General features: G+C 39.7%; 1 protein-coding gene across 5 annotated transcripts in view; it reads right to left on the reverse strand.

The window, feature by feature from the left end:
* Positions 1 to 673: 673 nt before the first annotated feature.
* The window catches only part of MELK (maternal embryonic leucine zipper kinase), a 33256-nt gene continuing 6265 nt past the window's right edge, over positions 674 to 27664 (reverse strand). For 3 of the 5 annotated variants that reach the window (XM_030258156.4, XM_030258157.4, XM_030258163.4), the window contains exons 8-18: positions 26348 to 26446; positions 23354 to 23422; positions 22750 to 22848; positions 21652 to 21738; positions 20782 to 20910; positions 15896 to 16115; positions 13823 to 13916; positions 13229 to 13397; positions 8308 to 8411; positions 7018 to 7191; positions 674 to 1067 (exon numbers count right to left, since the gene is read on the reverse strand). In XM_030258156.4, coding sequence (XP_030114016.1) covers positions 989 to 1067; positions 7018 to 7191; positions 8308 to 8411; positions 13229 to 13397; positions 13823 to 13916; positions 15896 to 16115; positions 20782 to 20910; positions 21652 to 21738; positions 22750 to 22848; positions 23354 to 23422; positions 26348 to 26446 — 1323 coding nt within the window. In that variant the 3' untranslated portion in view covers positions 674 to 988. Of the gene's footprint in view, positions 1068 to 6831; positions 7192 to 8307; positions 8412 to 13228; positions 13398 to 13822; positions 13917 to 15895; positions 16116 to 20781; positions 20911 to 21651; positions 21739 to 22749; positions 22849 to 23353; positions 23423 to 26347; positions 26447 to 27664 lie in introns of those variants that run through there. The other 2 variants (XM_030258160.4, XM_072922203.1) reach the window with 2 other exon arrangements.

Raw genomic sequence — 27664 nt, forward strand, 5'->3', positions numbered from 1 at the left:
CACTTCAGACCATTTCTTCTGATCCTGCAGTTAGGGATCTTACTGGGAGAAGAGCCCAACCCCCACCTTGCTATAAGCTTCTGTCTAGGAGTTGTAGAAAACAAAAAGGTCCCCATCAAACCTCTTTTTCTTGAGGCTGAATGCCTCCAGCTCCCTCAGCTGCTCCTCATCAGATTTCTGCTCCAGACTTCTCCCCAGCTCCATTGCCCTTTTCTGGACACAATCCTGCAAATCTCTAGAATATTCTAAGGTGGAAGTCCAACTCCTAGCCCTGCACAAGACAGCCCCAAGAATCACACCATGTGCCTGAGGGCGTTGTCCAAATGCTTCTTGAACTCTATCCGCCTTGGTGCTACGACCACTTTCCTGGGGAGCCTGTAACTGAATCATCTGCAAACTTATTTTGCATGCCTTTGAGTCCTGCATCCAAGCAGTTTATGGTGTTGAAGAGAACTGGACCAAGGATGAAATCCGGCAGAACTGCACTACTGTCCTGTTGCCAGCCTGATGTTGCACCATTCACTCTGTGACACATGGGCCAACTGCTCACCCATTGCATGATGTGCTTATTCAGCTGTTAGCTGAATTGTCTAGAAGGACCCTGTGAGAGGCAATATGTTACCATCTGATTATCAGAGAGAGATGCCTCTACCCAAATTTAGGTGCAAGCAACACCCGTCAATAGTATGGATTTTATTTAACAATAAATGTGATGTAGAGAGAGATTAAAAAAAAAAATAGAAAAGAGAGCAGGGGGCAGAGAAAGAGAGTGTAAAAAAAGAGACAGATGAAGTAGAAAGATATTCACCATCCCTGTGGATCCAGACAGCATCCCTCTTCATCCTGGGCTTCTTAGTGGTAGGGATCCTGAGGTCGCTCAAAACTTACCATTTATACATTTTAAGAAATTAATAAGAAAGAAATTAATGTTCTTCTACTAAAACAGAAGTTCAGGACTCCTTAGGCTGTAGCACCTCTTGAGAATTCATCAATCTTTCATTCTCTTGAATACTGTGTATTCACTTCCCCTCGTTTCTTCATCTGGTAATTCAGCACATCGACAACACCTGAAAAAGGAATGATTGAGCCTCACAGAGAGGCATCCAGCGCTTCTGATAACCTGAGACCTGGAGAGCTGTATGCATCAGTAGGTCTGGCTGTCTGGAGGCCTCTGACATGGCTGGTGCAGTGACTTTAGCAGCTACAGGGGCATGACAAAACTATACCTGAGAGAGGATACACTATTAAGACTGGTGCTGAAAAGGTCTCTTTGTGTCCTTCACCAACTCTTTGGTCTGTTTTCTGCCTCTCTTGGCTGCTCACAGAGAGCTGAAGAGCAGCCTTTCCTGCTCATCCCATCCATAGAAACTGACATGGCATGTTCCCATTTGCTTACTCGTGTTCTCCTCGTTCTGTACCATTTGCACCATTTGCACTCCCTAGAGCCGTTTAAATCTCACTTGCTGCTTCTAGCACTGCCCCGTCCTTGCTGGTTGGCTGTCAAGGACTTCCAGGTCTGGATGGGGCTGGTGGCTGCTGTTTGGGTAGCCCTGAGATCAGGTATACCCCTAAACAGTTCAATCTAGCTCTCACCCTTAGACCTATCTCAGATGTCACTGATGCTGCCTCATCAACAGACAAGTATCTTTCTTGTCATGATTGACCCAAAACTGAAGTTGATCAGATAGGAACAGAAAGGAGAAACAGAGTACATGTTCTCCTGAAAGAACATGAATATCCATAGCACAAAATACTAGAAGCAGTAGTTCTGGTAGGAAAAAAACAAAGAGTGTTGCTATTGCATGAAACCCATACAGGGACTTTCAAGAATAGGGCCTACCTGCTTTTAAAAGAAGATGAACCAAGATCACCTCAACACTGGGATAATGAAATGGAGAGTCAAGATAAGGCCCCAAAGTTTGGATATATATTTGGACAAATATATTGGACAAATATATTTGGACAAATGGTAGCATCATCAAGAGAGAAGACTTATGTATTAGGGGGGAAAAGGTATTTTTATGGGCTTATTTTATTTCTCATTTTCTTGCTCTGATTTTGTTAGTAATAAATTCACTTAATATTTTTAAACTGAGCCTGTTTTACCCTTGGAGTGTTTTTTCCTGGTCGTTATCTCAACTCATGAACCCTTCATTAAATTTTCTCTCCTCTGCCCAGCTGCAGCAGGGGAGGGTGAGTGAGTAGCTTTCATGGATGCCTGGCATTTGGCCAGTGTCAAACTACAACATCCCCATAGGGTTAAATGCTGACAATGACACCCAATAGTTGGAGATATCCCTTGTGTTAATTAAGTTTGGCTATCCTTGCTATGCCCTCTCCCAAATCGTTGTGCCCCCTGGACTGCTCACCGTCAGAGCATGAGAAGCTGAAAAGCCTTTGACTTAGGTTCAGCACTATCCAGCAACAGCTAAAAATGTCTGTGCATTACCAATGTTATCCTCCTCCTAAACCCAAAACACAGCATTGTACCAGCTCCTGGGAAGAAATAAAATTGATCCCAGCCCAAACCAGGACAATAATTAATGTAAATTGAGTTTAGATTCCAAAAGAAAAGGGACTGAAGTTAGTATACATCTCTAAGAATAGCAAAGCAAGAGTGCTTTCAAGACTGACAGATACCCATGACATTATACAACCTGGCTGAGTGAATGCAGGCAAGCAAGACAAACCTTCTGGCCCTGCGTTTATCTGTGCAAAGGCTTCCACAAGCTTGGCACACAACCTGTGCTTCTGCTCACCAAACATAGCTCCTTTATCTGTTAATCCTTGTTTTTGTCTTCAAGAGGGGGAATTGTGGGAATCCTTAAAATCAGAGAGTTTTGGGAAAGCTGCAAAAGACAGACCTCAGAGACAGCAAACCTGTGATTAGAGCTAAGCAATAGCCGTAAGATTTGTCAGCAGAAAAATTATATAAGTAAGGACAAAAAGAACAATGGTCTGTGTATTAACGCTTGGCTAGAATAACTCCCTAAGCTACAGGAAAGTATATCTAACATGACATTAGGAATCTCTAAGCTTGATAATGGAGCCCTGTGCATTATATTTTAAGGCTTACAAACAAGTATTATATTTGAAATAAGCAAGCATTGTTTTAACAAAAGGTGCATGTGCTTATAGTAGTTGGATAGAACTACTGGTCAATATGGTTTTGCTTTGTGTGATTAGTCAAAAAACTTGACTAGGTCTTGGTCTGCTGCTGGGGACATGAGCTGCTGGCATCTGCCCATTGTCATAACAATGTAATGAGACTGATGCTGGAAAATAAACAACACAAGACACATTCCTCAGTAGTCGTGTTCCTTTCATGATCTGTACATAGATCCCCAGCCAGCAATACTGAGGTTAGGTGGAAATAGATTTCCAGCAATGGTAGTAAAAAAAAATAGTGATATAGTTGCAGCAGTTTGATTAAAAAAAAAAAAAAAAAAAAAAAAAAAAAAAAGGCATACGTGATTCCTGTTTCTTCCCTGTTTTCTAATTCCTATCAGTAAATGTTATGCATTCACAGCAAGGAATATTAGTAAAAACAGTCAGGATGGTAGCCTATGAAGAAGAACCTTATTTCACACATCAAAGCTTGTAAGACAATGTGAATCAAATCGGTGATCTTTAGCTTAAAAAGAATGAACAAGACATCCTAATTACTTCTTATCTGTTCACAACATCAGTTTTGTCCCCATGGGGAGAAGATAGTTACACACAGAGAATGTGTTTTTGAGCAGTGGGAGTTGGGGTGTTACAGGATACTTCTTTAGTCATTCCTGAATTTAAAAGTCAAGGAATGCAAAGGCAAGTAAATGTTTCAATTCTTCAGCCCTTGCGCTTTATGACTATGACTGGTGATTTTAAAAAAGTCGTGCTATTCATTAGCAAAACTGCTATCAATATGCCTCCTTTTAACAGCTCTTCCCTCTTCTATCCATTCTTTGTTTTGATCAAATTCCAGGCAGAAGCCAAATTCTTGGGGAGAAGTTTGTATTGAAACAAGAAAACAAGGAAAATCAGAGAACACATTATACTGAAGCACTCCAGATACACATGAGCTACAACCCTCAGCTGCTCCTCCAACAGTTTTAGCTGATTTCCAAGCGATATCTGATATTTAGCATGCAGAAACCAAACAAGAGTGTCACATTGCAGCTGGGAATACTGAAAGTATTTAAGTGCAGATGTGAATCTTTAAGTACCAATTTATTAGAAAAATAGTTTAGTTCTGCTTTTACCAACACAAATCTTTAATTCATGTGCCAGTCACACACTACATATGTGTTGGGAGGGATAGATAAATATGATTGTCTAGCAGAAGAACCACAATAGTACAGCCAGGATGAATATCATGCCCCCTACTGGCTGGACAATACCTTACCTACAGAGGGGTCCAAAAGTCAAATGGACTGTTCCATCTCAGCCCTCAGAATGTATGGTTCACCCCACACCTGTAACCCTCCCCTGAACCATCAAGTGCCTGTAACCCCATTGGCCCAAGTCCTGTTCCAGCCCACCTTGAAGCCCCCCTTGATAAGGGGCCCCCGAAGAGCCAGACGCCCTCTTGGATCTTCCCCTCCCCTCTTGGAACTTCCTCCTCCTGGATTCCCTGCTCCCCCCTTTGTCTCTCCCCTCCCCCATCACCTCAGGCCCGGCCACGTGCTGTGTCTAGCACCTCTCCATCCCGAATAAACCTTATCCTCCAAGAGCAACCAACAGAGATCTCTTGTCTGTATCCACCCAAACCGTCCGTGGAACCCATCAAAGGTCTTTACACATATGAGAACTCCTGCACAGGCAGGAGGAATGGCATCACCATTCACACTTCAGTACTAGCAGTTAATGGATAGAGTATAGTTGCCTATAGCACAGGCATAATCAAGGGTATCCCAGAACCTGTTCTGGATCCTGACACACTGACCCCATACGGGTCCCATTCTCATCATCTGGTTCAGTGTGGTGCTCACTGCAAGCATGCAGCACCTGCACACCGGCCCATGGGCACACTCCAGGCTTCTGTGTCTCCCTTAAAATCAGAACCCACCCTCTGCCCATGTGACATCCCTGCTCAGACCTGAGGCTTCCACTTTCTTGCCAGTCCAGTTTCTCGTTTGCTGGGGAATATATGTACAGACCTGGCTTGGGGAGGGCATAGCCAGCACCAGGGCTGAGACTTCTGTGCATTGCCCCATCAGCTGGCACCATTGCATCAGCACTCTCAACAACCCAGGCCTTCAAGATCCCAGCCTCACTAGGAGCAAAGTTCTGTTTTGATGCAGTTTCCCCAGAGACCCTGCATTTGCTTGATTGACAGGGTTGTTTCGTTGTCTTTCTGTCACAGACTAGACATAAAATGTGTCAAGTTGAAAGGAATCATAACCATAAAGTCCTGCTCCTCTTGCAGGACTGCCTGTCAGATTTGCATCCCTCTATTTTAATTTCTGACTTTTCCTTTCCCTTTCCTGATTTTTCCTTAGTATCCCATTTGACCAGGTCCTTGATTAGATAACCTTTCCAAAGTGAACATGATCATGCTCTTACCAATTAATGTGCCCAACCACCCCTGGCTCTCATTACTACCTCTCTTACCATCCTTCTGCTGGATTTGTATCCTTGTTTATGTTGTCCCGCTTTTCCTACTAGCCCCTTCTGCATCTAAAATGTTCTTAACCAGAAACATTTCAAGGAGCAGCAGTTCTCTCTTTGCTCTCCTTCCTTCCCAACATTTCTTTTTCTTGAAATCTGCTAAAAATGTTCCTGTGCTTTACTTGTCTATAAAGCAGAACCGACAACCTAGCATTGAAAACAAAATTGATGGATGTTTCTATCTTGATGCAGACAAAATAACCCTCCAGTTCCTGAGGTAATGGTTACAGAGAACAAGCAGACAGCTTTCATTAGCAGCCAGATCTCATGTCTGTCATTGCAAGTTTCCAGCAATGCTCAGCCCTCTCACCCACCCAACCCTTTGGTGGATGTGCCTTGGGCTTTAGTTAAGGGGCAATAACGTGGGGTTTACATGTAGCAAATGGCAGTCAACTCGTGTTTAATAAAAAGCTTCAGCACACTGTCAACTTGTCTGCGTATTACTGAATGTCATCGCATAGAGAAAGACTTTAATATGTGTCTTCCTGCTGCTGCTAGGGATTGGCCTGATGTGGTTTCTGCTGTAGCACAGCTAAAGGCAGAATTAAACACTTCACACAACACCTAGCACAAGCATAGGGAGATATCTGTTTTTAAGATATGATAGCAACCCCCCAAGCAACTATTAGATGTTCTTGCTTTGTTCTGCTTATTTCTAGTTCTATTTCTGGTGCTTAAGTTCTCTTAAAGGTGTCACTGAATTCCTTGCAGACAGCTGGCTGACAAATGCCTTCTCCATTCAGAACAGTTCAAAGGTGGCGGTGTTCTTCAGAGATCCTCCTAGCATCACGTTAACACAAGAGAATGAGAAAATGCACAGGCTTGTTAAGCAGCACTAAGGCTTCATAACAAGATAGTGCAATGCTTTATATGGGATCAGTTTAAATCCTAGCACTCTTGACTTCACATTTACTAAAGCCCATCCTATTTTGTACAACACTGAATAGACAGTGTAACTCTGGGAACCACAGCTGTGACTTAGTTAATGATCTCCATAAATCCTACTTAAGCAGAGACAGGAAGAGAATTATGCAAATTACTATTACTGTGCGCCGTGCACTTGGTAACTGAAGATATCCCGTAATAAGCTTCAACACATAAAACCAGTACTTTTTAAACCCAGATATGTGAAAAGTATGTAAGCAAGGGAAGGGCGTACAGAATTCTGCTTCAGAAAAGTTGTAGTTGCAGAACATTTATTACAAACCTAGTATTAATGGAAGCATACAGAAGGAATATGTACGAGGAGGAATGGTTAAAAATCCAAGATGACAGATTTTTCACAAATAGCTGTGACTGTGAGAAAGAATTACTTGTCTGAAAAGACCTTTCTAAAACATTGTGATAAAAGACTCTGCCACTCACACTTGGCAGCTAGATAAGATGTCTTCTATCAGCCTCTTGTAGACCCAGGCATCTCCTTTAAGCCGTTGTCGCCGGATACCCACTGCTTCAGGCTTAGTGAGCTGACATACTTCTAACTCAAACTCCATAGTTACTTTACCAAAATCTGACCGTGTTTGACATTTCAGGGTATAACTGTAAAACAGAAGGGAAAACAGAATAATTATTGAACCATTTCATATTTGTTTTGCAATGCTATTTTAAATTAATAGAAGCACTTTAAATAAAATACCCCATTGCTGTTCAGAATATTGTGAAACAGTCCATAATTTAGTCACCTGAGACCTTTGTAAATACTGTAGTTTCAGGGCACCATATTTATTATTATGCCCTACGGCCAATATGTAGCACCAATATCCTACACTACCACGAGAACCCCTGCGTGCCAAAGGCCCCTATCTTCAGAGCTGGAATGAAGGGAAGTTCCCATATTTTTCCTAGACAAGAACACTCTTCTCTCTGTTGGTTGCAGCTCAGCTGGTGTGAAAAATAGGAAAAATTGAATGCAGAGTTTGAATGATTACAATGGGAGCAGGTGCTGCTGTGCAGTCTAGCATCCTTCCATATTATGAGTTTGGAAATCCATCAGAGGTTGATGTATAACTCTGATGTTCTACCAATACCCAACACTGAAATATTCAAGAACTTGAGAAAATGCATATTGAAAAGTGAGCACAATGGGGTTTTTTTTATGCATTGGGAGCTCAGGAAATAGTCTTTTAGTTTGATCAAAAATAAGAACCAATCTAACCAATCAGTAGCTTAGTGTAGCTAGTAAACAGTACAAATTCAAATAATCCACAAAAAGGTATGTAGCTTCTGCACACCTTTTAAAATGTACTGACCTTGTGACTAAATGTTAATGTCTTTTAACTGCCAAGAATGAGAGTTAAAAGGTATCTACACTATTTTCCAAAACTGTCCCATTTCTTCATGTGACTGTACCCAAAACAACTTTTGGTATTTAAAATTTCACATGAGACAGGCTGATGTGATTTTTTCATAAGCGTTACCCTAGTACTATTGGTTTATACCTGTTAGTGAAAGAGCTGTGCTCAAACACACTTAACATAGTTTTGTGCTATGTGGGCATGTTTTATTGCACACATTTATTTAGTGCTCTGTACACTTTCTGTAAAGATTATTTTACAATAAGGTCAAGAAACTAAGTTTAAATAATTTGTTTTTTAAGAACTGGACTAGCAACCATTTAGACAAATACAAGTTGAACTAATCATATTGTAGACTTACCCCTTCTGAACATATTCCACATGCTTCTTTGAAAGAACAATGATTATTTCATTCAACAGTTCATCTGGATTCAGCAGATGAGTAGTGGTAATGTTACAGTGTGCCTAAAAGTAATATTAAAAGTAAAAGCAGCTTGTTAAAAAAAGGAATAATAAAAAAAAATCTCCTAAAACTGAAGACATTGCAAAAAGTTTTCACTAAGGAAGCTTCAGAACAAATAACAATGGTGACAAATGCTTCAACATCCCAAAACTATCACCCTGCTGTATGGTCCAGAGCTGGGAAATGGCCGAAAGCTGAGACAGAGTACTTCTAAAAACAAGGAGCAGGCAATGCACCAGGCAACTCTTCGTGTAAAAAGAGGTTACTTACTACTTTTAAATTATAGGCGGCTATAGGCGGTTTTAATCACATCTAGTATTTCATATAACAATTTTGTGCACTAAGTGACCTCTTGAACAACAAGCAGATGCCTGGAGGTATTGAGAAGAAGCGTATGACAATAGTAACATACCAACATACCCTATATCTGGCTTCTAAAGTCACAGAAGAAGCCAAGAGAAGACACAACTGAAAAAAAAGCTTGAAAAATTAACATAGGCTGAGGATGTAAAGTCAGTAGAAGAGTGCTTCTTGTGGTCCTTATTTGGATTTAAATGTATGCAACTCTCTGACATAACTGCTGTAACATTGTCTTGCCATACCATAGTCCAGCGTCTCTAGACATGCGTCATGAATATTGCATAGACTATAGACAAGAGAAACTGAGGCAGGAAACTAAAGGCATTTAAGAGAAAGAATATCTAGCTTGCAGTTGCTCAGGTTCCTGGATTATTTGCACAGTCTAGACTCCCATCTGATCGGCTGGTCAGGTTTGTAGTCCAATATCTTGTCCTGAACATGCATGATTGACACAGTTCTCTGGGTAGTAGGTAGCCTAGCAGCCAGTCAGTTGAAGGGACACGTTGGCTTCTACACAACTGCTTATGCCTTGATAAACAACCTGCCCTCTTTCATGGTAATTATCTTTTTCAAACATGTTGCCTAAAGATTTAAGTACAAATTTTTTCTTGTATAGCTTGTGAAGTTTCATTTGAACGATGTATACAGAATCACTAGGACTGGAAGGGACCTCTGGAGATCATACAATCCAATCCCCTTGTCAAGTCAGGGTCCCCTAAAGCAGGTTTCACAGGAATGTATCCAGGTGGGCTTACAATGTCTCCAGAGTGGGAGATTCCATGACCACCCTGGGCAGCTTGTTTCAGTGCACTGCTACCCTCAATGTAAAGAAGCTCTTCCTCGCGCTGAGGTTGAACATGAGGTTATTTTATGGCCACTGCTGCTCAGCCTATCACTGTGCACCATTGAAGAGAGTCTGGCACCATCCTTTTGTTAGCGTTCCAGAACACACATAATCATGGGATATGATTATATGCAGGTGCTTTTATTAAGAGCTCTAGGAATCAGGGGTCCAGACCCAAATCTGACTCCAACATGGCTTTTGAGCTGAACGTATTTTATATTCTATTGTTATATAACTTACATATTGGTCATTAAACTTACATTGTTCTATTGTATACATTGACATGAGTTTCTCGTGATCTTTCTTAGGTCCCTGATCACAGTTTCTCATAATTATTCTTATGATTAAACAGTAATTATATTTAATTACTAAACAATCATCACATCTAACAATTATATCATTTATCATGTACAGGTGCAGTTCTAGCAAGTATAAGTTCTCCATGTGCTTAGGGTGTTTATTTTTCCAGGGCCTACTAAGCTTATTTTTCCTTTTAACCCTTAATTCCCATGATTTTAAAACCCTTTCACTATCACTTTGACACCCCTTTGAGGTATTTATTTCCCTCAGTATTAAATACCTCTCAGTCCTCTCTTCTTTCGACTTAACAGGCTCAGCTCCCAGTCTCTCCTCATAAGAGATGCTCCAGATTCTTAATCATCTTTATGGCCTCCACTGGACCCTCTACAGCAACTCCCTGTCTTTCTTGAATCTGGAGCCCATGACTGAACACAGCACTCCAGATCTGGCCTCACCTGGGCAGGGCAGAGAGGCAGGATCCCCTCCCTATCTTGTTGGCCATACTCTTCCTGATGCATTCCAGGATCCCACTGGCCCTCCTGGTCCCCAGGACACTCTGTCAGCTCATGGTCAACTTGCCATCCACCAGCACCCCGAGGTCCTTCTCCACAGAGTTGGACTCTTGTAGGTCATTCCCAATCTCTTCTGGTACTTGGGGTTATTCCTCCCCAGGCACAGGACCTGTAATTGCCCTTGTTGAACCTCCTTAGGTTTCTCTCTGCCCAACTTTCCAGCCTATCAAGTTCCCACTTGACTGACGTCACAGCCTCCAAGTGGATCAGCCAGATCCCCAGGTTAAAGACTGAGGCAAAGAAAGCATTCAGTAATTCTTCCTTCTCTGTATCTCTCATTACCAGGACACCGATCCGATTCAACAACATCCCCGTGTTTTCCCTAATCTTACTTTTGCTGATGATATACTTATAGAATACATTTTTGTTTTCATTGATGTCCCTTGCCAGGCTCAATTCCAAGTGGGCCTTAACTTTCCTAGTTGCATTCCTGCATATTCTGACAATGTTCCTAGTCTTCCTACATGGCCTGTCCCGTTTTCCCTATCTTATAAATTTCTTTCTTCCATTTGAGGTTTGCTAGAAGCTCCCTGCTCAGTCATGCAGATCTCCTACTTCCTGTGCCTAACTTCTTTATCACAGGAATATGCTGGATTTGAGCTTGGAAGTGTTGCTTGAACACTGACCTGCTTTCTTGGACTCCCTTGTCTTCTGAAGCCCCATCCCATGGGATTCCTCTAAGTAGATCTTTGAAGAAGTTGGAGTTAATTCTCTAGAAGTTTAAAGTTCTAGTCCTGCTACTCTGTTTTCACCACACAGATCCCATGTTCCATTATCTCATGGTCACTAAAATGAAGGTCACTACAGCCTTCACATCTTCACTCAGTCCCTCCTGGTTCATTAGTACAAGGTCCAGCAACACATCTTTCTTTTGTTGGCTCTTCCACCACTTGTGTCAAAACGTTGTGTTTAATAATCTGTAGGAACTTCCTGGACTGTGTGTGCTGTGCTCTGTTGTCCCTCAAAAAAATATCAGGGTGGTTGAAGTCCCCTATGAGAACCAGGGCCTATAATCATGAGACTACTTCCATCTGTCCACAGAAAGGGTCATCAGCTTCCTCCCTCTGATCAGGTGGATTATAGTAAACACCTTCAACAGTGTCACCTTTCCCTTAAATTCTCGCTTCATTCACCTGACCCTTGGTAGAGTTCAGTATGTTACAATTGGTGTCTTACATAATGAGCAACTACCTCATCAAACTGACCTGGCCATCCCTGACAACATTTCAGTCACATAAGCTATCTCACCATGTTCTGTCATTGCATTGAGATCATGGCCCTGTGACCACATACAGATTTTTAGTTCTTGTTTATTCCCCATACATGTTTGTCTCCAGGCATTTCATGCACATAATCAAGCAATTGGGTTGCACAGAGAGGGTGTAAGAGCAATCAAAACAGCAATGCACACTCTCAGCATGGTTTGCCCTTTGATTCTCATCTTGAGAGGCAGCCAAGAAACATCTGTCACTGCATTGGTTGGTATGCCCTAATCACCAATGACCTAATCAAGAAGGAAGCAATGGCACAAGCATCACCATTTTGAACCCCTCTCCTGAGTCCTTCAGTCTGAAGTCAGTCTCTCCAAATTGGCCAGGGGGCTACCAAAGACTCTCTTGCCTGCTTTAGACAGGTGGATCCATCCCATCTCTGCTTAACAGGCTACAATCATCCAAGTACAACCCATTGTTATAAAAGACAAAACCTTCTCAATGGCACAGCCATGAAGCCAGATGTTGATCTGCACTATACATTTACTTCTGGCTTCCCTTTCTCTCTCACTATGAGAAAATGACTTGGACACTAATGTTTTTACCTGCCTCACCAGGTGTTAACATTCTTCCTTGATCCTGTCTGTTGTTTGGCTTGCAGCATTATTTTTTATCCACATGATAACATAGTAACAGGTAGCTGTCATGCTTTTGAGAAGTTGGGGTACCCTCTCAGCAACATCATGGATTCTAGCACCTGGAAGGCAGCAAACTTCTAGTGACTCTTTATCAGGCCAGCAGATGGATGTCTCTGTGCCCTTTAACAGTCGCCCACTGCAAGTACTCAATGTTTCTTTTTATGGGAACCTTGCTTGTGGACATCTAAAACCTTTAAAACACCATATGTGTTTTCAGTCTGAATGCTGCAGTGTGGAAGTTAAATTGGAGCACTGTTTTTGTGGGTCACAAAGGGCTCAAGGTGTCTCCTGCTCAGTGGTATCCATTGTAGGTGGATAGTTCTGAAGCCACAACTATGTCCATTTCAGCCCCTCAGTTCAGCACAGCCTGTTAACTGTCTCTTGTTATTCACCCACTTATCACAACAGGCCATCAACCTGTGCGCACATTGTGCCTTTTCTCCTTCTACTGGAGAAAGCAATGTCTATACAAATAACATGATTAAAAAATGGCCAGCTGGGCTCCTTTCAAACCATGCTGCTTCCTTCACATTTGGTTTAGATGGGCTATAAGTAGCAAGGGCCAAACTCCTCCCTGGATCTGTTGCCTAAACCCACACTAACAGATAACTGAATGTGGTAATTGGGCACTGTCTTGTTATCAGTAATAAGTAAGAGCACTTTACTGTAGAATTCAGGCAAGACAGGTCACAGAATCTTTTACAAAACCATTTCTGAAGCTACTGGATGTTTTCAATCATAATTACTGTGAGATAATAATTAACACATAACCAATATAATTACTTAATATTTTAATAATACTTGCTTTATGTAAGATCTTTGCAGCAACCATACCTTAAGTTTCCTTGGACAGTCTCTAGTGCATCGTTTTTTCTTGCTTGGTGTAAGCATTGTGATCACTTTATCTAGGCCTCTTTCAAGACTTCCAAATATTTTGGCTTTTCTCTTCTTTTGGCTGCTATCCACATGTGCAAGGTCAAGATCTAATTCCACTGACTGACACCTGTTACATGAACAAATTAATCTGTTATTTTTCCCTCAGTATTAAATAACAATTATTTCAAAGATGTCACTAAAATATTACCAGAACAAAGAAAATGGAATCAAATGCAATGTATTATAGGAGTTTCTGTTTGAAAGTCTGTTGAAGTTTAAACCCAGAGATATGTCTAGAAATTGCAGTTCTTTGAAGACCTGGAATAAGAAGGCACCTACATTATGAAAAATAGATGATATTGAGTTACATAGTTTTAAAACTCTTCTCTACCTTCATTATTTTCTAGTGGCTGTAAAAAGAGGTTCTAGAAAAGTTTTTACGAAAAGAACAGGAACAACATCTTGCTGTTGTAACAGGGATTCCCGGGCAGCCCATGGATTAAGACATTCCTGCTCTAAATCAGGAATGTACACTAATAACTGGACACTTACCTTCTTTCAGGAAGAATCTCAGCTGCTGCCAATTCATCTGCATTTGTTCGGTTATCGGGTTTCTTAACTGGGGTGACTGCAGTGAACTGACTCTCTGAAAGAAAATGTCCAAGCCAAACCAGGTATGTCTTTGCATAAAAGGATTTTCTTGTCTTCAGTGACGATTTCTCATTATTAATAACTTACTTCTAACACCAGACCCTCTCTTCTAGCTCAGGTCTATATTTTGTGAATTATAAAATATGTTTTTAATACCACCTCTACTCTACAAATTAAAACTGTGACTGATTTCCCTGGAGCTCTACAAGTCAAACATTAAGAGTAACCATTGCAGTTCAATACTAGAAATTTGAAGACTAGAATTGCTTTCTTGCTCTGCTGCTGGTCCATGAATAAATATGGAGCAATCCACTGCATTGAGTAGTTGTGTTCTTCAGTGATCCATTTCCCTTATATGAAGGGTGTAAGTTTATATAGTCATGTTTAATATACAATGTACATGCTACACAACAGTCTAGAAAGTCAGCATCTTGCAGAGCATGGTTTTAAAGGCAGAGGAGAAAACACCAAGGCGAAACTGTCAGCAAATTAGTTGTCACAATTAAACCCAACTTCAATGTTCAAAGTTTCAGCTCTCTACAGAATTGCACCTGGCTCCATGCAAACAACCTCAAAATTTCCAGTGGATTCTTCCACTTTTCTATTTCCTGAATCAAAGATCTTTCAACGCAGCAAAGACTTAGCTTTCTTTTTCTAATCCTCAGAAATGTCACTAAATAAATGAGTTAGAAATGTTTTTACATTTCCCATTTTGGATAGTATCTGTTTTGTTTTTAGACATACACAGATGTCAGGTATTACAAGTCTCCTATTGATAGTAAAAGGGTTTTAAAATCATGGGTATTTAGGGTTAAAAGGAAAATTAAGCTTAGTAGCCCCTGAAAAAAAATAAGTACCCGAGGTACATGAAGGTCTTGTACCTTGCTATATCTGTACCTGTGTAGCTAGTACATGATAAATGATATAATTGTTAGATGTGATGATTGTTTAGTAATTAAATATAATTACTGTTTAATCGTAAGAATAATCATGAGAAACTGTGGTCAGGGGCCTAAGAAAGATCATGAGAAACTCATGCTTTAATAAAGTCAATGTATACAATAGAACAATAAAAGTTTAATAATTAATATGTAGTTATATAACAATAGGATATAAAATACGTTCAGCTCAAAAGCTATGTTGGAGTCAGATTTGGGTCTGTACCCCAGATTCCCAGAACTCTCAATAAAAGCACCTGCATATAATCATATCCCATGATTATGTGTGTTCCTGAATGCTAACACTGTTTCAAGGAGCCTTTGGCATTTGAAGGACAGAGTTAGCATTTACAGTATCAACACCAAAACTTTAATGGTAATCATTGAATGAAATGGTAATGAACATATGGAACATGTACATGAGTAGACAGGCTGATGACAGAAAATTCTGGTAACTCAGAAAAGCTGACATAATTTATACAGATTTCTGTGGTCTATTGCATAGCTGCAAGACCTGCATGTTGTTAACAGAAGCATTTTCACTGGTATATTGGACTGCCCCTGTGAAAATGCTGATATGCAACCATAAGAAATCCAAAAGCTAGATTTCTCTTAGAGCCAACAATTAAAGCAGATTTAACTAAAATTATGCTTTTATTTTCATTCAGGGTAATCACAAAGGAAAAACAGAGTGTTGAGGAAACTGCAATCTCAACCTTCATGGAAAAGTGGAACCAGGTGCAAGCTTTAACAACACAGTGCTTGGCTCCATGTTAGGGTATACCAAAAGGGGCTCACACATGATAATTGTAGCAGCAACACAAGTAACATGCCCTGATGTTGCTGCTACAATTATCATGTGTTGCAACACCCTACCAAATGTACTAGAATAAACTGGGTGGTGCATAGAACAAAAAAATTGAAGTGTTTCAGAAATCAATGTATTGGATGAAGAAATACTGTGCTTATATTTGGATTTCAGTGATTCCCAAGCACCATATATGTTCTAAACTTTCATTAGTTACAGTCTACATACCTTTGAAAGCAGATGCCCTAAGGGGAACAGCTTGTACCTGTGTCTCAATCTGACTTTTTGCAAGAGGAGTCTTAGGAAGCACAAAGGGCATTTCATTTCTTAAAGCTGACACTGTCTCAACATTCTCTTTGTCTTTATGCTTCTTTGATGCCACTTTTCTTGTCACTGGAGTTGACAGTTTGAGTCCCGTATCCTCCGGTTGGGCATCAGGCCTCGAATGCTACAAGAGGTATAAAAAAAGAAAAAAGCCATCCTTTGCTGTATTCTGATCACATTCAGGAACATTACAGACACGGAAATTCTGAAGCAGGGTAAAAATATAATACAAAGCTTAAGTACAGAGCAATAGTTATAAAGTCTTCAATACTTCTGATTCCCTCTACAACTTGCTCATAAGGTTTGCAAGTAATTTGCCACTTCTTTACCAGTTCTTCTAAATTCTTTAGCTTGCACGTTTAAGGCTATTCTTCACCAGCTCACCTAAACACAGCCAGGCATTTCCATTTGGCTTAATTGTAAAATTTTAATTTGTTCATTTGATTTTCTTGTCCAATATGGCTGCACTTCTTCAGAAACTTGTCCACTTTTAGCCTAGGTCTGAGACCTTATTTGTTGCACCTTACTTTTTTCCTGTTGGTTTTAAAATCCTTATTTACTCATTTTCTATATGATCAAAGCTCAAGTTTTAGTCAAATTGCCTACAGCTAGAGGAAGGCACAATGTATGTTCAGCTATATATTTAAAACACTTCTTTACTCCATTTGTAACTCTACTAGGCCAGGATCTACCAAACATTTACATATTCAGTCATTTTTATGTACAATGAAAATAAGATCTTTTGGATTAAGGACACTGTATCAATCACCTGCTTCATTCCATGAGTATTTATACAAATTTTTTCTAGACATTCTTCAAACAGTGAAGCTGTATCTGTAAATTCCATGAATACAAATGCCCATGGCACTTCACTGCAGTCTGGCACACCACAATTTTTTCAGACTGGAAAGAAATATTCAGTTGAGATTCCACTGCACACTTAAAAGTAAGATTTCATCAGAAAAGACTGTCATTAAAGTCTAAATCTGATTTCTTTCTAAGTTCCTAATAATGGAAGTTCCCATGAAGGCAACCTATGTTATATAATATGACTTTAATGTTGTTGTTGTAGATTTGTCATTTGTATTACAGGTAGATATGAAACTATTCTCAAAGCACCATTGCCAAATCATCTTTCTTGACCAGTGTCATGGAGAGAATCAAGTCACAAAAATAGCCACCTTTGAATTGAAGGCTTGGACCACAAGCTCTTTTTACCAAAAGTCTTAGTAATAATTTGGAAAGAATCCAAGAGAAGAATGGAGTAACACTTAAAAAGGGGCTGGATAAAGGTAAACACATATATCCAAAACATATGACTACTGAATCCACAACACTGATTGGAACTAGCAGTTGGAACCCTTCATCTGATGCCTAGCTCTGCCTTCCCCAAAAGTTGTCAGTTATTAAATCAAGAGATTTGTAACTTCAGCCAAGGTTGCTAACCTTCATGGTTCACACCACATACAAGCAGTTATATATCCAAGCATCCTTAGTCTCTAACACCTTTTTGTTACTTACAGGAAACTCTTACCAAGGACTTACTTCATACCATTACAGTGAAAATGTACACAGCCATTTTAAATTGTCAGCCTTTGGCGGAAATGGACACGGTTATAAAAAGCTGGAATGGATGACATTTTAGTAACCTATGTTCTGCTGGTGAGATTCTGTTGCCCCATGATCAAGGATATCACAATGAGCAGATCTCTCATTACTACTGGAATAGAGAACTGTCTGATAAGCTCTAGAGCTTCTATGATGCCTTACTCAAAAGCCCTTACCAGATGCTTGCTAACCACAAGAAGCTGATAGTGTAGTTGAAATCACATTCCATTAAATATAAATGCATGATTAAGATGCTTCAGTTACTGTGTTCTAGATGTAATTCATGGCATGGTGACTATTTTGCAATATACCTCTATATCAAACTGCTTGAAATCAAGCAGTATTACATACAAGCTTGTGCCACCAAATTCAGAAATGGCTAAGTAAAAGGTTCTATTTGCTTGGTTGTCTTCACATTAGATTAGGTCCAGTTAGAGAGCTTTGCTAGATGTGTGTTTCAGCAAATTCAGAAGCTACACATAGGCAAGTTAATTGCGTAATGGATTGCTGTATTGTGTAGCCAGGAATTTCACCATCATCTAGGAAGGCATAATGCATATGTTAATTAGTAGCATTTGCCAATTTACCTTAGACATCACTAGAGATGAAGTAGCTTAACAGTTCAGCAGAACTGAACCTAGTGAACCTCCACCTTAATCATCAGAGTGTGTGGAAATCACATTAGGCAGGAACATGATTTATCAGGAACAGTTATAATTCATTATCTATTATGCAGCTCTAGTAGTCCTAGAATTCTATCAAAAAAGCTGTATGGGTGAACTGAAATTATTTACATGCTGAATCAGATACATAAATTATTTATTCCGAGTGCTTGCCTCTAACACAGAAAGCAACACACTCAGAACATTTCACAGATGTTTCGTCTCAAGGGGAAACAACTTATACAAGTCTGCAACTCCTCTGAATGTTTTGGAATTTGTCAAATACACTAGTATTGCTGACATCACATATATTTGCATATTATATACATCATTGCAAGGAGTTTAGCAACTCTAGCCACTACCAAACTACAGGAATAGAAATTCCCCTAAGATATACAAAATTACTTCAGAATCCAAATCATCAGAAAAACAGTAGCAACACATTTCCTTTACTCAAAGTAAACAGCTTCCTCTCTAGGATTATGTTCTCAAGCGAAACAGATGAGAAAGGGATGACTCCCTCTGATTTGATCACCAGTTCCCATAGTGCCTATGTCACTCTCAGAGAACACTGCCCAGGTGACATATGTCGTGGTTTGACACGGAAAAAGAATTTTTCTCGGAAGGAAGAGGTCAATTTGGATATTGACCGATTGAAAGTGGACACGCCTCTGAGAACACAGAGGGGTTAAAAGCAGAATTCCCAGGAGAACTTGCTCTTTTTGGTTCCAGTCAGCGTGAAGTGCAGGACTCTGCCCTGCCCGGCAATGAGCTGGGTGGGGGAGGGGAGAGCCATGTGGCCTTCGGAGGTAGGCCCAAGGGTGGAGGGACTGGAACCAGGCTGGACCCTGCAGATGGAAGTGTGGAGAAATCTGGGATGTCTCCATTCCCCGCCCAGAGTCTCTCTCGCTCGAGAGAGAGAAAGAGACAAGTGGTGGTTTGTCAGCAGTTCACCGTGGGGAAGGAGAAGAGCGGGGGGGCCGCAAGGTGCCCAGATGCCTGTGGGAGCCGGAGTCTGGGCAGTGAGCCATCTTTGGGAGTCGGGACTTTTAACCCTTCCTTCAGAAATGAAAGCTTTGTGAAATTTTTCTCCTCCTTGGTTTAAAAGAGGAACAGAGACAGCTTGGACCCTGTGATGTTAGAAAGAGAAATTCTAGGTGGGAGGAGATGATGGAGTGGCTTTTGGCTGGACTCTTTCTTGGTAGCCACAGACTGGACCGATCTTCTCCTCCAAGAGAGACTGTATTTTAGGAGGATGCCGGTGAGCCAAAGAGACCTGCTTCAGCTGGGAAAAGACAGAAGTGGAGCGAACAGAGAAAAGTTAAGGAGGTTTGTGGTGGTGCCCCCTGTCTTCAGAGAAGAAGAGAAGATCTCTGTTCTTGGACCCTCGGCCCCAGGGGAAAATGGGGGGGACTGTGGTCCCAAAAATGAAAAACTGAACTGTTGTTTTTTCCCCTCTTGGCAGGGCATCCTTGAAAGGAAAAGATCTTAAAAGCAGTCTGTCCATCCATGCATCGGTGGTGAGAGCACTGTGCATGGAAAGGAGAGGGTCACCATTGGCAAACTTTTTCTCCGGGTGGTGCCATGTGTGACATGGAAGCACAGGGTGTGGAAGCTGTGTTTCTTGGGGGGTCTGTGGCACAGGAGGGGCTCCTCTCTCCCTCAATTGTCTGAGAATCAATTGTCTGGAGGGTGGAAACCTGATTGGGGTCCATGTTGTGTCTCACTGTGGTTTGTTGGAGTTGGGTGGTGGGAGGAAGAATGCTTTGGAAGGTTTTAATTTTCAATTTTTTATGTGTGTTTTTTTCTTTCTTTTTCCTTTTATAGTAGTATAGTAGTAGTAGCTTAATAAAGTTTTTTGTTGTTGTTATTAAGCTTGGGCCTGCTTTGCTCTGTTCTCGATTGCATTTCACAGCATTCAATTGAGAGATTGCCTTTTCATGGGGGCACTGGCATTGTGCCAGTGTCAAACCATGACAACGTATCATGAGGTATCAAAAGATTTTCCTTACCAAATGCAACCCTCAAGGTAGAAAAAAACATAGCGACAGAGTGCAATTAGTCATCACAGAACAAGATCTGGAATCATCCAGGCCACAAAAGAGGAAATTTGAGCCCATTAATAAAAAAGGATTCTGTGCGACACTTGATGCATCAAATCCTCCCAGATGGCTATTCCAGTAAAGCCAGTCCAGAGAAGCAGCCTATCTTACTAAATCATGCTAATGAGACAACTGAACTTTTTAATGCCCAAGACTTTGGCTGACTGTGTACTTCACATAATATTCCAAGTTGGAAGGGACCATCAAAGATCACCAAGTCCAACTCTTAAGTGAATGGGCCGTACAAGGATCAAAACCACCTTGGTGTTATTACCACCATGCTCTAACCAGCTGAGCTAAACTCAGGCTCATGCTCTCTTCCTGATGTTTAGAGCACTAGAATGTTTCTCCAGGCAGAGCTTTGTCAATGCAGAGCAGGATTTTAAACAAGATGCTGTTCTGCTGAACTCAAGTTTACCTCAAGGACGGTTGACATCGTGGTACTGGCATGCTCTGTTAGACACGGAAACCTTAAACGAACACGCTTGCCACGAGCCTTCTTGGATAGAAGCAAGAGGTATGTTGCTGACATGTGGTCATATTTCCACTGCAGGGTCAGGGAGAAAGAAAGAAAAAGTATTTTAATCTTCTCTTTGGAAACACTGAAAGTACCAGTCAAGCTCAGCCTTCTGAGTATTTCCATGTCTCTACAAGTTTTTTCTATCTGATATGTAACCCTAATTACACATAACTGTAATATCAGGCTTCAAGTGATTTCCATTATGTGCCTGAAATCAAGAAAAAGGCACTATATTAGTTGTTCTTTGCAAGCTAGTTTGTAGTTCATGCAGTAGCATGGAAATGCTGGAGTGAAGATCTATCTACTGAAGTGAATGCAAACCCAGTAATATGGTTTATCCAATACTTCAGCAAGAGTATAAATTTCTTGGAAGTAACTCCTGAGCATTCTTTCATAACTGCCAACTTTTTGCATAATTTTCAGCAGTTCTGTGCGTGTGAGTAACACAGACACACTTTTGATGTCAATCCTGACTTTCAGAGATTCAGAAGGATTTTACCATAGTGATAAGATTTAGGAATCAGTAAGATTTAGGAAACAGGAAGTTCACAATTAAAGGAGAAAAAGAAATAAATAAATTTGAACTTCCAAACCAGTAACTTGTAGTTGCAACTACAGCCAGATTCTAGAGTTCTGCAGGGCCTCTTTAAATCTTAAATGTATGTAAAATGTCATAATTTGGAATATGTATTGGTCTGATAACACAGTAAATTTATTTACTCTATTACTGTAGTTAATTACTGTAAATTACTGACATAAACTTCTTACCTCTGTTATTAATTGCAATATAGTCTCCCTGCTCTGCTCATGAAACACAGAAAGCTCTGTTATACAGTCCTCATCAAGATGTCCCAGCTGCAACAACACAATGGATATTGAAGCGTGAGGTTTTCAATTTACCCACTAATCCATATCTGACAGTGACACTGTTGTGAAACCCAGTGGGCCGAGTCAATAGTCAATGATGATTTTAGACCTTGTATTTCAAACATTTAGCATCACAGCTAAACATTGTAGGAAACAGACTGAAAAAGACATACAACTTCAACAACTTCACAGCCTGGAATCTCACAGCCTTATAAATTCAAATAAGCCACCCAAAAGCAGGTAAGATTTTTACTAGAATGGAAGGTACACTTTCATCTGCCTATAAATACCCAAAGCTATGAGCCATGCCCATCTCTACCTCTCACACTGATGGTGCAAGCACAGTCAAAGTGTCTTTATCTAGGGTAACAGTGGCATCTGGTGGCAATGGGAAATTGGCTGCCAACATGCAGAGCTTCTCAGCACATTCTGCTGACAGACAGATTATTTTGGTTTTTTTACTCTCCATGCTGCCTTCACCTCTCACACAAGTAAAACAAGTGACAGATAGACAGGATAACTATTCTCTCAATGAAATTTTAATTTTCCAATTCAAAATTGGAAAATTTTAAATTTTATTTAATTTCATTGTAATTTTTGAAAAATGCAATTTTCATTGAGGACTACATACAAGATAAACCACAACCACATCTAGCATGACTTTCATATTATTTGTGTTTTACACATTAAAGAAAGTACTGATCAAGCAGCCTAGGGAAGGAGCTGGTCATTCATATGTGAAAGTACTTCACTTTTTGATGAGAATTCAGTTATTCTGCATATTCAGCTGCAGAATACAGGGAAAACACATTTGAAATATCTCCTCAGGAGAAATCAAGACTGAGTAATAATATTTTGACAGCTAAAAGAATCAGAAAACAACCACAACCATCTCAAAGTTCATCTTGTAACAATTTCATACCATGCACTATGAGGATGATAGTAAACCACCAAATATTACATGAAATGCTTTACTATCTACCTGAGCAGAGTACTTACTGGGTATTTACTTTGCCACTGAACAGTATCAGAAAAACCATGCATGAGCCAAGGGTGACTTAACAGGTGTTGGATTGTAATCCGCTTCTTTGGGTCGACCTGGTGTGCCATAAAAATCAAAGTGATACTTAAATTGTGAAGAAAAAGTGAAGAAACAATTGCCTCTTCCACGCAGAATGTTAGGGTGGTTAGGGACAAAACCAGAAACCAATACTTTTTCAGAGCTTCACAAAGATCTTAGCTGTGAAGAGAAGTTATAGAACCTACAGCTACAACAGATTTCCCAGGGATATGCAGCATTGGCAATATTCATTAGGTGTAGCCCAAATATATATTTGGGCTACAAAACAACTCTTGTTTTTATATTAAGAAGAACCAAATGCATGCTGTTTGAAGACTTTGTTAAACCATGTAAACTTTGCTAATTATTTTTGAAATCAAACATTTTTCCCAAAGATTTTTTCGCTGAAGGCAATAGTAATCTTCTCTTCAAAAAACTGCTCATTTAAACACAGAATGTTTTTCAAAGATTTCATTGATGTAATGCTTTGAACCAATTAAACAGTACTTTATACATCTATTGAACAGAAACAATAACCTTTACCTGCAGCATTTGATCAAGGAGCAATGTACTGCTAGGAGAGAGCCAGTTTGGAGTACTGTATTTTCCTCTCTGCAAAAAAAGAAGAGGATTTAAAACTAACACTGAACCTCAAAAGGGAATACTAAATTACTTGGACAATAGCGACATCTCTACTTTGTAAAAAAAAACAACAGCAGGAAGCTGTGACATTAGTTTAAAGGATGACTTGCATAAATGTCGTGGCAGTACTAAAACCCAGCAGCATTAGTAAGGAAAATGCCATGTTTGAATCACCAGCTGCAGTTTTCGTCCACTCAGCTTGTATGACACCTCCATCTCTGCCACTTTTGCAGCTAACCTGCTCCTTTCTCCATTGCCTTGCTTCATCCTATCAACTTAGTACTGAAGTTCTAGAAGTGCAAACATACTGGATTATGAATGATTGATATTAGCACTTTGCAATGTGAAGATTCCCGGGAATCACTACTTTTCAGACACTAAAGTTACAGCATCCTCAGTATTAGGATATTCTTGTTTGAACAGGTTAAATCTAATGCTAAACTTTCAATCTCACATAGCAGACAGGAGAAAGGTTACAGATCTAGCAAGTGAGATTTTTTCAAGATAATTATTCACTGCTGTTTTTCTTTAAGGTTTTGGTTAGAAGAAAATTGAAAAAAACAACTGCCAGATGTGAGGAGTAACAGTACCTAGAAACCACACCAAATTCACCACCAAGAATAATTTATTTCTGAATGAAAACCGAGATAAAAATAAAAATCAGTACAAAGTCATTGTAAAGTAACATAACTATCATTGTGTAATGGCAATTTTCTTTCTACAGACAAGTGCCTTAATAACAAAACAGTTGGTACTATATGCAGCCACATTTCTAAGAACAGTATGTATTGCATTGACATCACAGATTAAAGATTCAGTTACATCTTTACAGACACTACTAGCAAGTTATTTAGGAATAGTTCTGTAGGCTGTTTTACAACACAGCTTTACTATGAAACTAAGTAACACAAGTAATCTACATTTTGGCTTTAGCATAATGCTACAGAACATGACATAACAAAGAGCAATTCTCATCTATTGTACTGTGGGCAATACTGGTTGGTAAATATCTGGTTGTGATATCTGCCAGGCACAAAAGGTTCATACCAGAAGTAATTTTTTTTTTACAGTAGCTATACCACAGCTTAATTTTTCAGTCAAAAAGCCACTGATTCACAAATGAAGAGAACATTCCATGGAATTAACACTGCATGTAAAGCATATGATTTTAATTGAATTCAAGCAGAAGATTTGATTTGCAGCAACAGGTGCAAGATTAGATTACAATAAATTTCAGGATTTAAACTGTGTGAAACTAATTCCACAATAGTGGGTTTCTTCATTTGAAACAATTTTCAATTCACAACCACATAAAATTAAAACAAATTCAGAGTGGAAATAGCAAGTATGCATCTTAACACCTGCAACATGATTGGTTTTTGACTGCTCCCAAACTAAGCTTTATAACCTCATTTGTTGTTTCAGCTCACTTCAACATATTCCAGTGGCAGATACTGCATTGCTCCAAACATCTCAGTTCATAGTTCCCGTCCATACTAGACAATGGTAACTACACAGAGTCATTTTTAATATTCTTAATTAAGATCTCCATTTCACATCTGAGTTCTCAGCTTAGTGAATGCCTTAAGCAGTTGGATCATTTACCAGGTTCTGCATCTTGGTGTAAGGAGTATCAAAAAGGGTTTCATCATCCTATGACAGCATGCCCACAAGTGAACACATTCTCAATGTGCTCTGACTTTCTGGGTAGGCAACACAGTTCACACCAGAAGCAGATAGGGAAAAGCAGCTCAACAACCATTGTTTACACTTAATAGCAATTTCACTGAGAAATTAAGTGCTTGCTAGCATTATTTGGACAAGACTCCTAACCACATGGTTTAGTTTAGGTATACTAGCAAAGAGCAGGGAGTTGGACTTGATCCTTTTTGCTCTCTTCCAACTCAAGATATTCTATGACTATATGAGTTGGGAAGTCATGTAATTTTACTGGCATCTCATCTGAACATTAGCACCTTTACACAATCTCTTCGGATTAGGTAGTCTCTGATTATTTTTTTCCCTTTTTAAAATTTTTTAAAGCTCTCTTCCATAAATCAAACTAAGCTTCCTAGTCAAGGTACTTCCTTCTGTCAAGGTACTCAAGTGTACTCCAATTCCAGATTAAAAATCCACACTCTGTTGAAATAATCAGGTGCTTCATAGAGGTCAGACTGTTATGCACGCTGAAAACATTTCCTGTGCAAACCAGTGTCAGTTGCCCCCTGACAAAGTAGTCCTTGAATACTCTCAAGGAGGTTTTTTTGCTGTCCTTCTAAAGACATATCAGACTCTTGGTGAGGGGAGAATGAGACAGAAGACTACAAAGCCATTACTCTGCACTGCTGTTCATCATCCCACTCAGACCAAGCTTCATCAACCCAGATTTTTATGGCAGCTCAGAAGTGGCTGGCAGAGATGCATGTGTGATGAGGAACAACAGCTGTTTAGCCACATAAAGAGGAGTTTACAGGGAAACAATCAATGACTTAATTTTACTATGTACTATTTATTCAACTCCTTTTGGAAGAGGAATATATAATACCAGAGACAGCATCCTGCTTTTCCTAGACATGAGAGTGGCTGGTATTCAAGAAGGGTATTTTTAGTAGTTTTTTAGTGAGAAGACAGATAAACACTCAGATATAAAAGTCCAGCCCCTAGCAAGAGAATGCTTTTCCTGAGACTCACTTTTCTATGTATCATTGGACCAAGCTAGATTACTGCCCAGGATGAGGGAAAAAAGAAACAAATCCACAAAATACTGATCAAAAGAGAAGCAAAGCATAATAAAATTCAGCAGATAAGCCTTTTTTGCTCAAATGAGAAAGTAAAAATTCCCATAATGCTTAGTGATTCCTGTTCCTCATGTATTCTAGTATCATCAGTACCTACCATGATCTTCCTGTAGACAGCCATGACATTATCATCATCAAAGGGGAGAAAACCACACAGCAGAGCATACAGCAGTACTCCCATACTCCAAATATCTGCCTAAAAAATGAAAGTGGGAGTTCACAAACCTCATCTGTTTAAAATGATGATCTATCACATTGTCACCTTTTGGCAAAACCCACACAAAACTTGTGGAAAGAGGTTCCTTACTCTCAACAGAACTCTTATAGTCCAAGTTGTTATGAATGAGGTCCCTATATGTCCAATTTAATAAACAACAAAATTAAAATTTAGCAGCTATTTTAATTGAGCAGCAATTTTATATAAAGTAATACAATCGAGTAGTTATAAAACCAAATTTGGCAGTGGTTCGGATAAAGCATAAGCAAAACCAATCAATTGGGGTTTGACGGGGAGGGCTTCCCACCCTGCCTCACATACAAAAGGCAAAAGAATCCAAACACAACTTATATACTGTATGCTAATACGTATTCTTCAATATGTTCTTGTAAATCTCCTCCTATTTTTGATTCTTGAAATCTACGTCACTATACTGCATGGTGCATGCTCCACGAGGAGCTACTTCTTGGCTTTTCGATGGTCTTTTCAGAAGAAGGCTCACCATCTTCCTCGCTGTCCTCTGAATAACCTAGCAAGTTGTGCATGCGCACTAAGCTTTGTGTTATGTAAGTAAGCATTATGTTCCAAATAAGCCTTATTATTTCACAGATAAGACCACTATTTTAAATTTCTTATCTGGAATTGTCCCAATTTTATTCATCTCAAGGCTGATCCTGCCTTGGAAATCATCTTGACTCTGTTCATCAATGCCAATTCTGCTCTGGAAGTTTTCCTAACTTTATTCATCCCAAGGCCATCTTTTTTTCAGGATATTGCTTATCTCAAACACTCCATCTTGTACCCTATTTTCTCATGAACATCTGAGAACATCTGTTTCGTGACACTAATTACATATCATTTTTCTCTATTACTTTTTAACAAATATTTTCTAAAATACCAATATAGTTACAATTATTAGCATGAATCATATTCATTTATCACACAGGGAAATTACACAATTTTTAATTCACTGAAACTAGAGCACTATTAAAACCATTACTCTGTTCCTTAGATCACCAAATTGCTGCATTACATTCAACCTACAAGGAATTCACTGACAAAAAGGAAATCAAACTCATCTGAAGGGATTTTGTACTCAAAAGTATTTGTGATTATGACAGCTGTCAGTACAGTAACTATCAGCTTTAAAACCTCACTGTTACTTTTCTGTATAGACATGAAAGGGTCTACTTGCCT

This window comes from Taeniopygia guttata, chromosome Z (genome assembly GCF_048771995.1).
Source record: "Taeniopygia guttata chromosome Z, bTaeGut7.mat, whole genome shotgun sequence".
Classification (NCBI taxonomy): Eukaryota; Metazoa; Chordata; class Aves; order Passeriformes; family Estrildidae; genus Taeniopygia; species Taeniopygia guttata.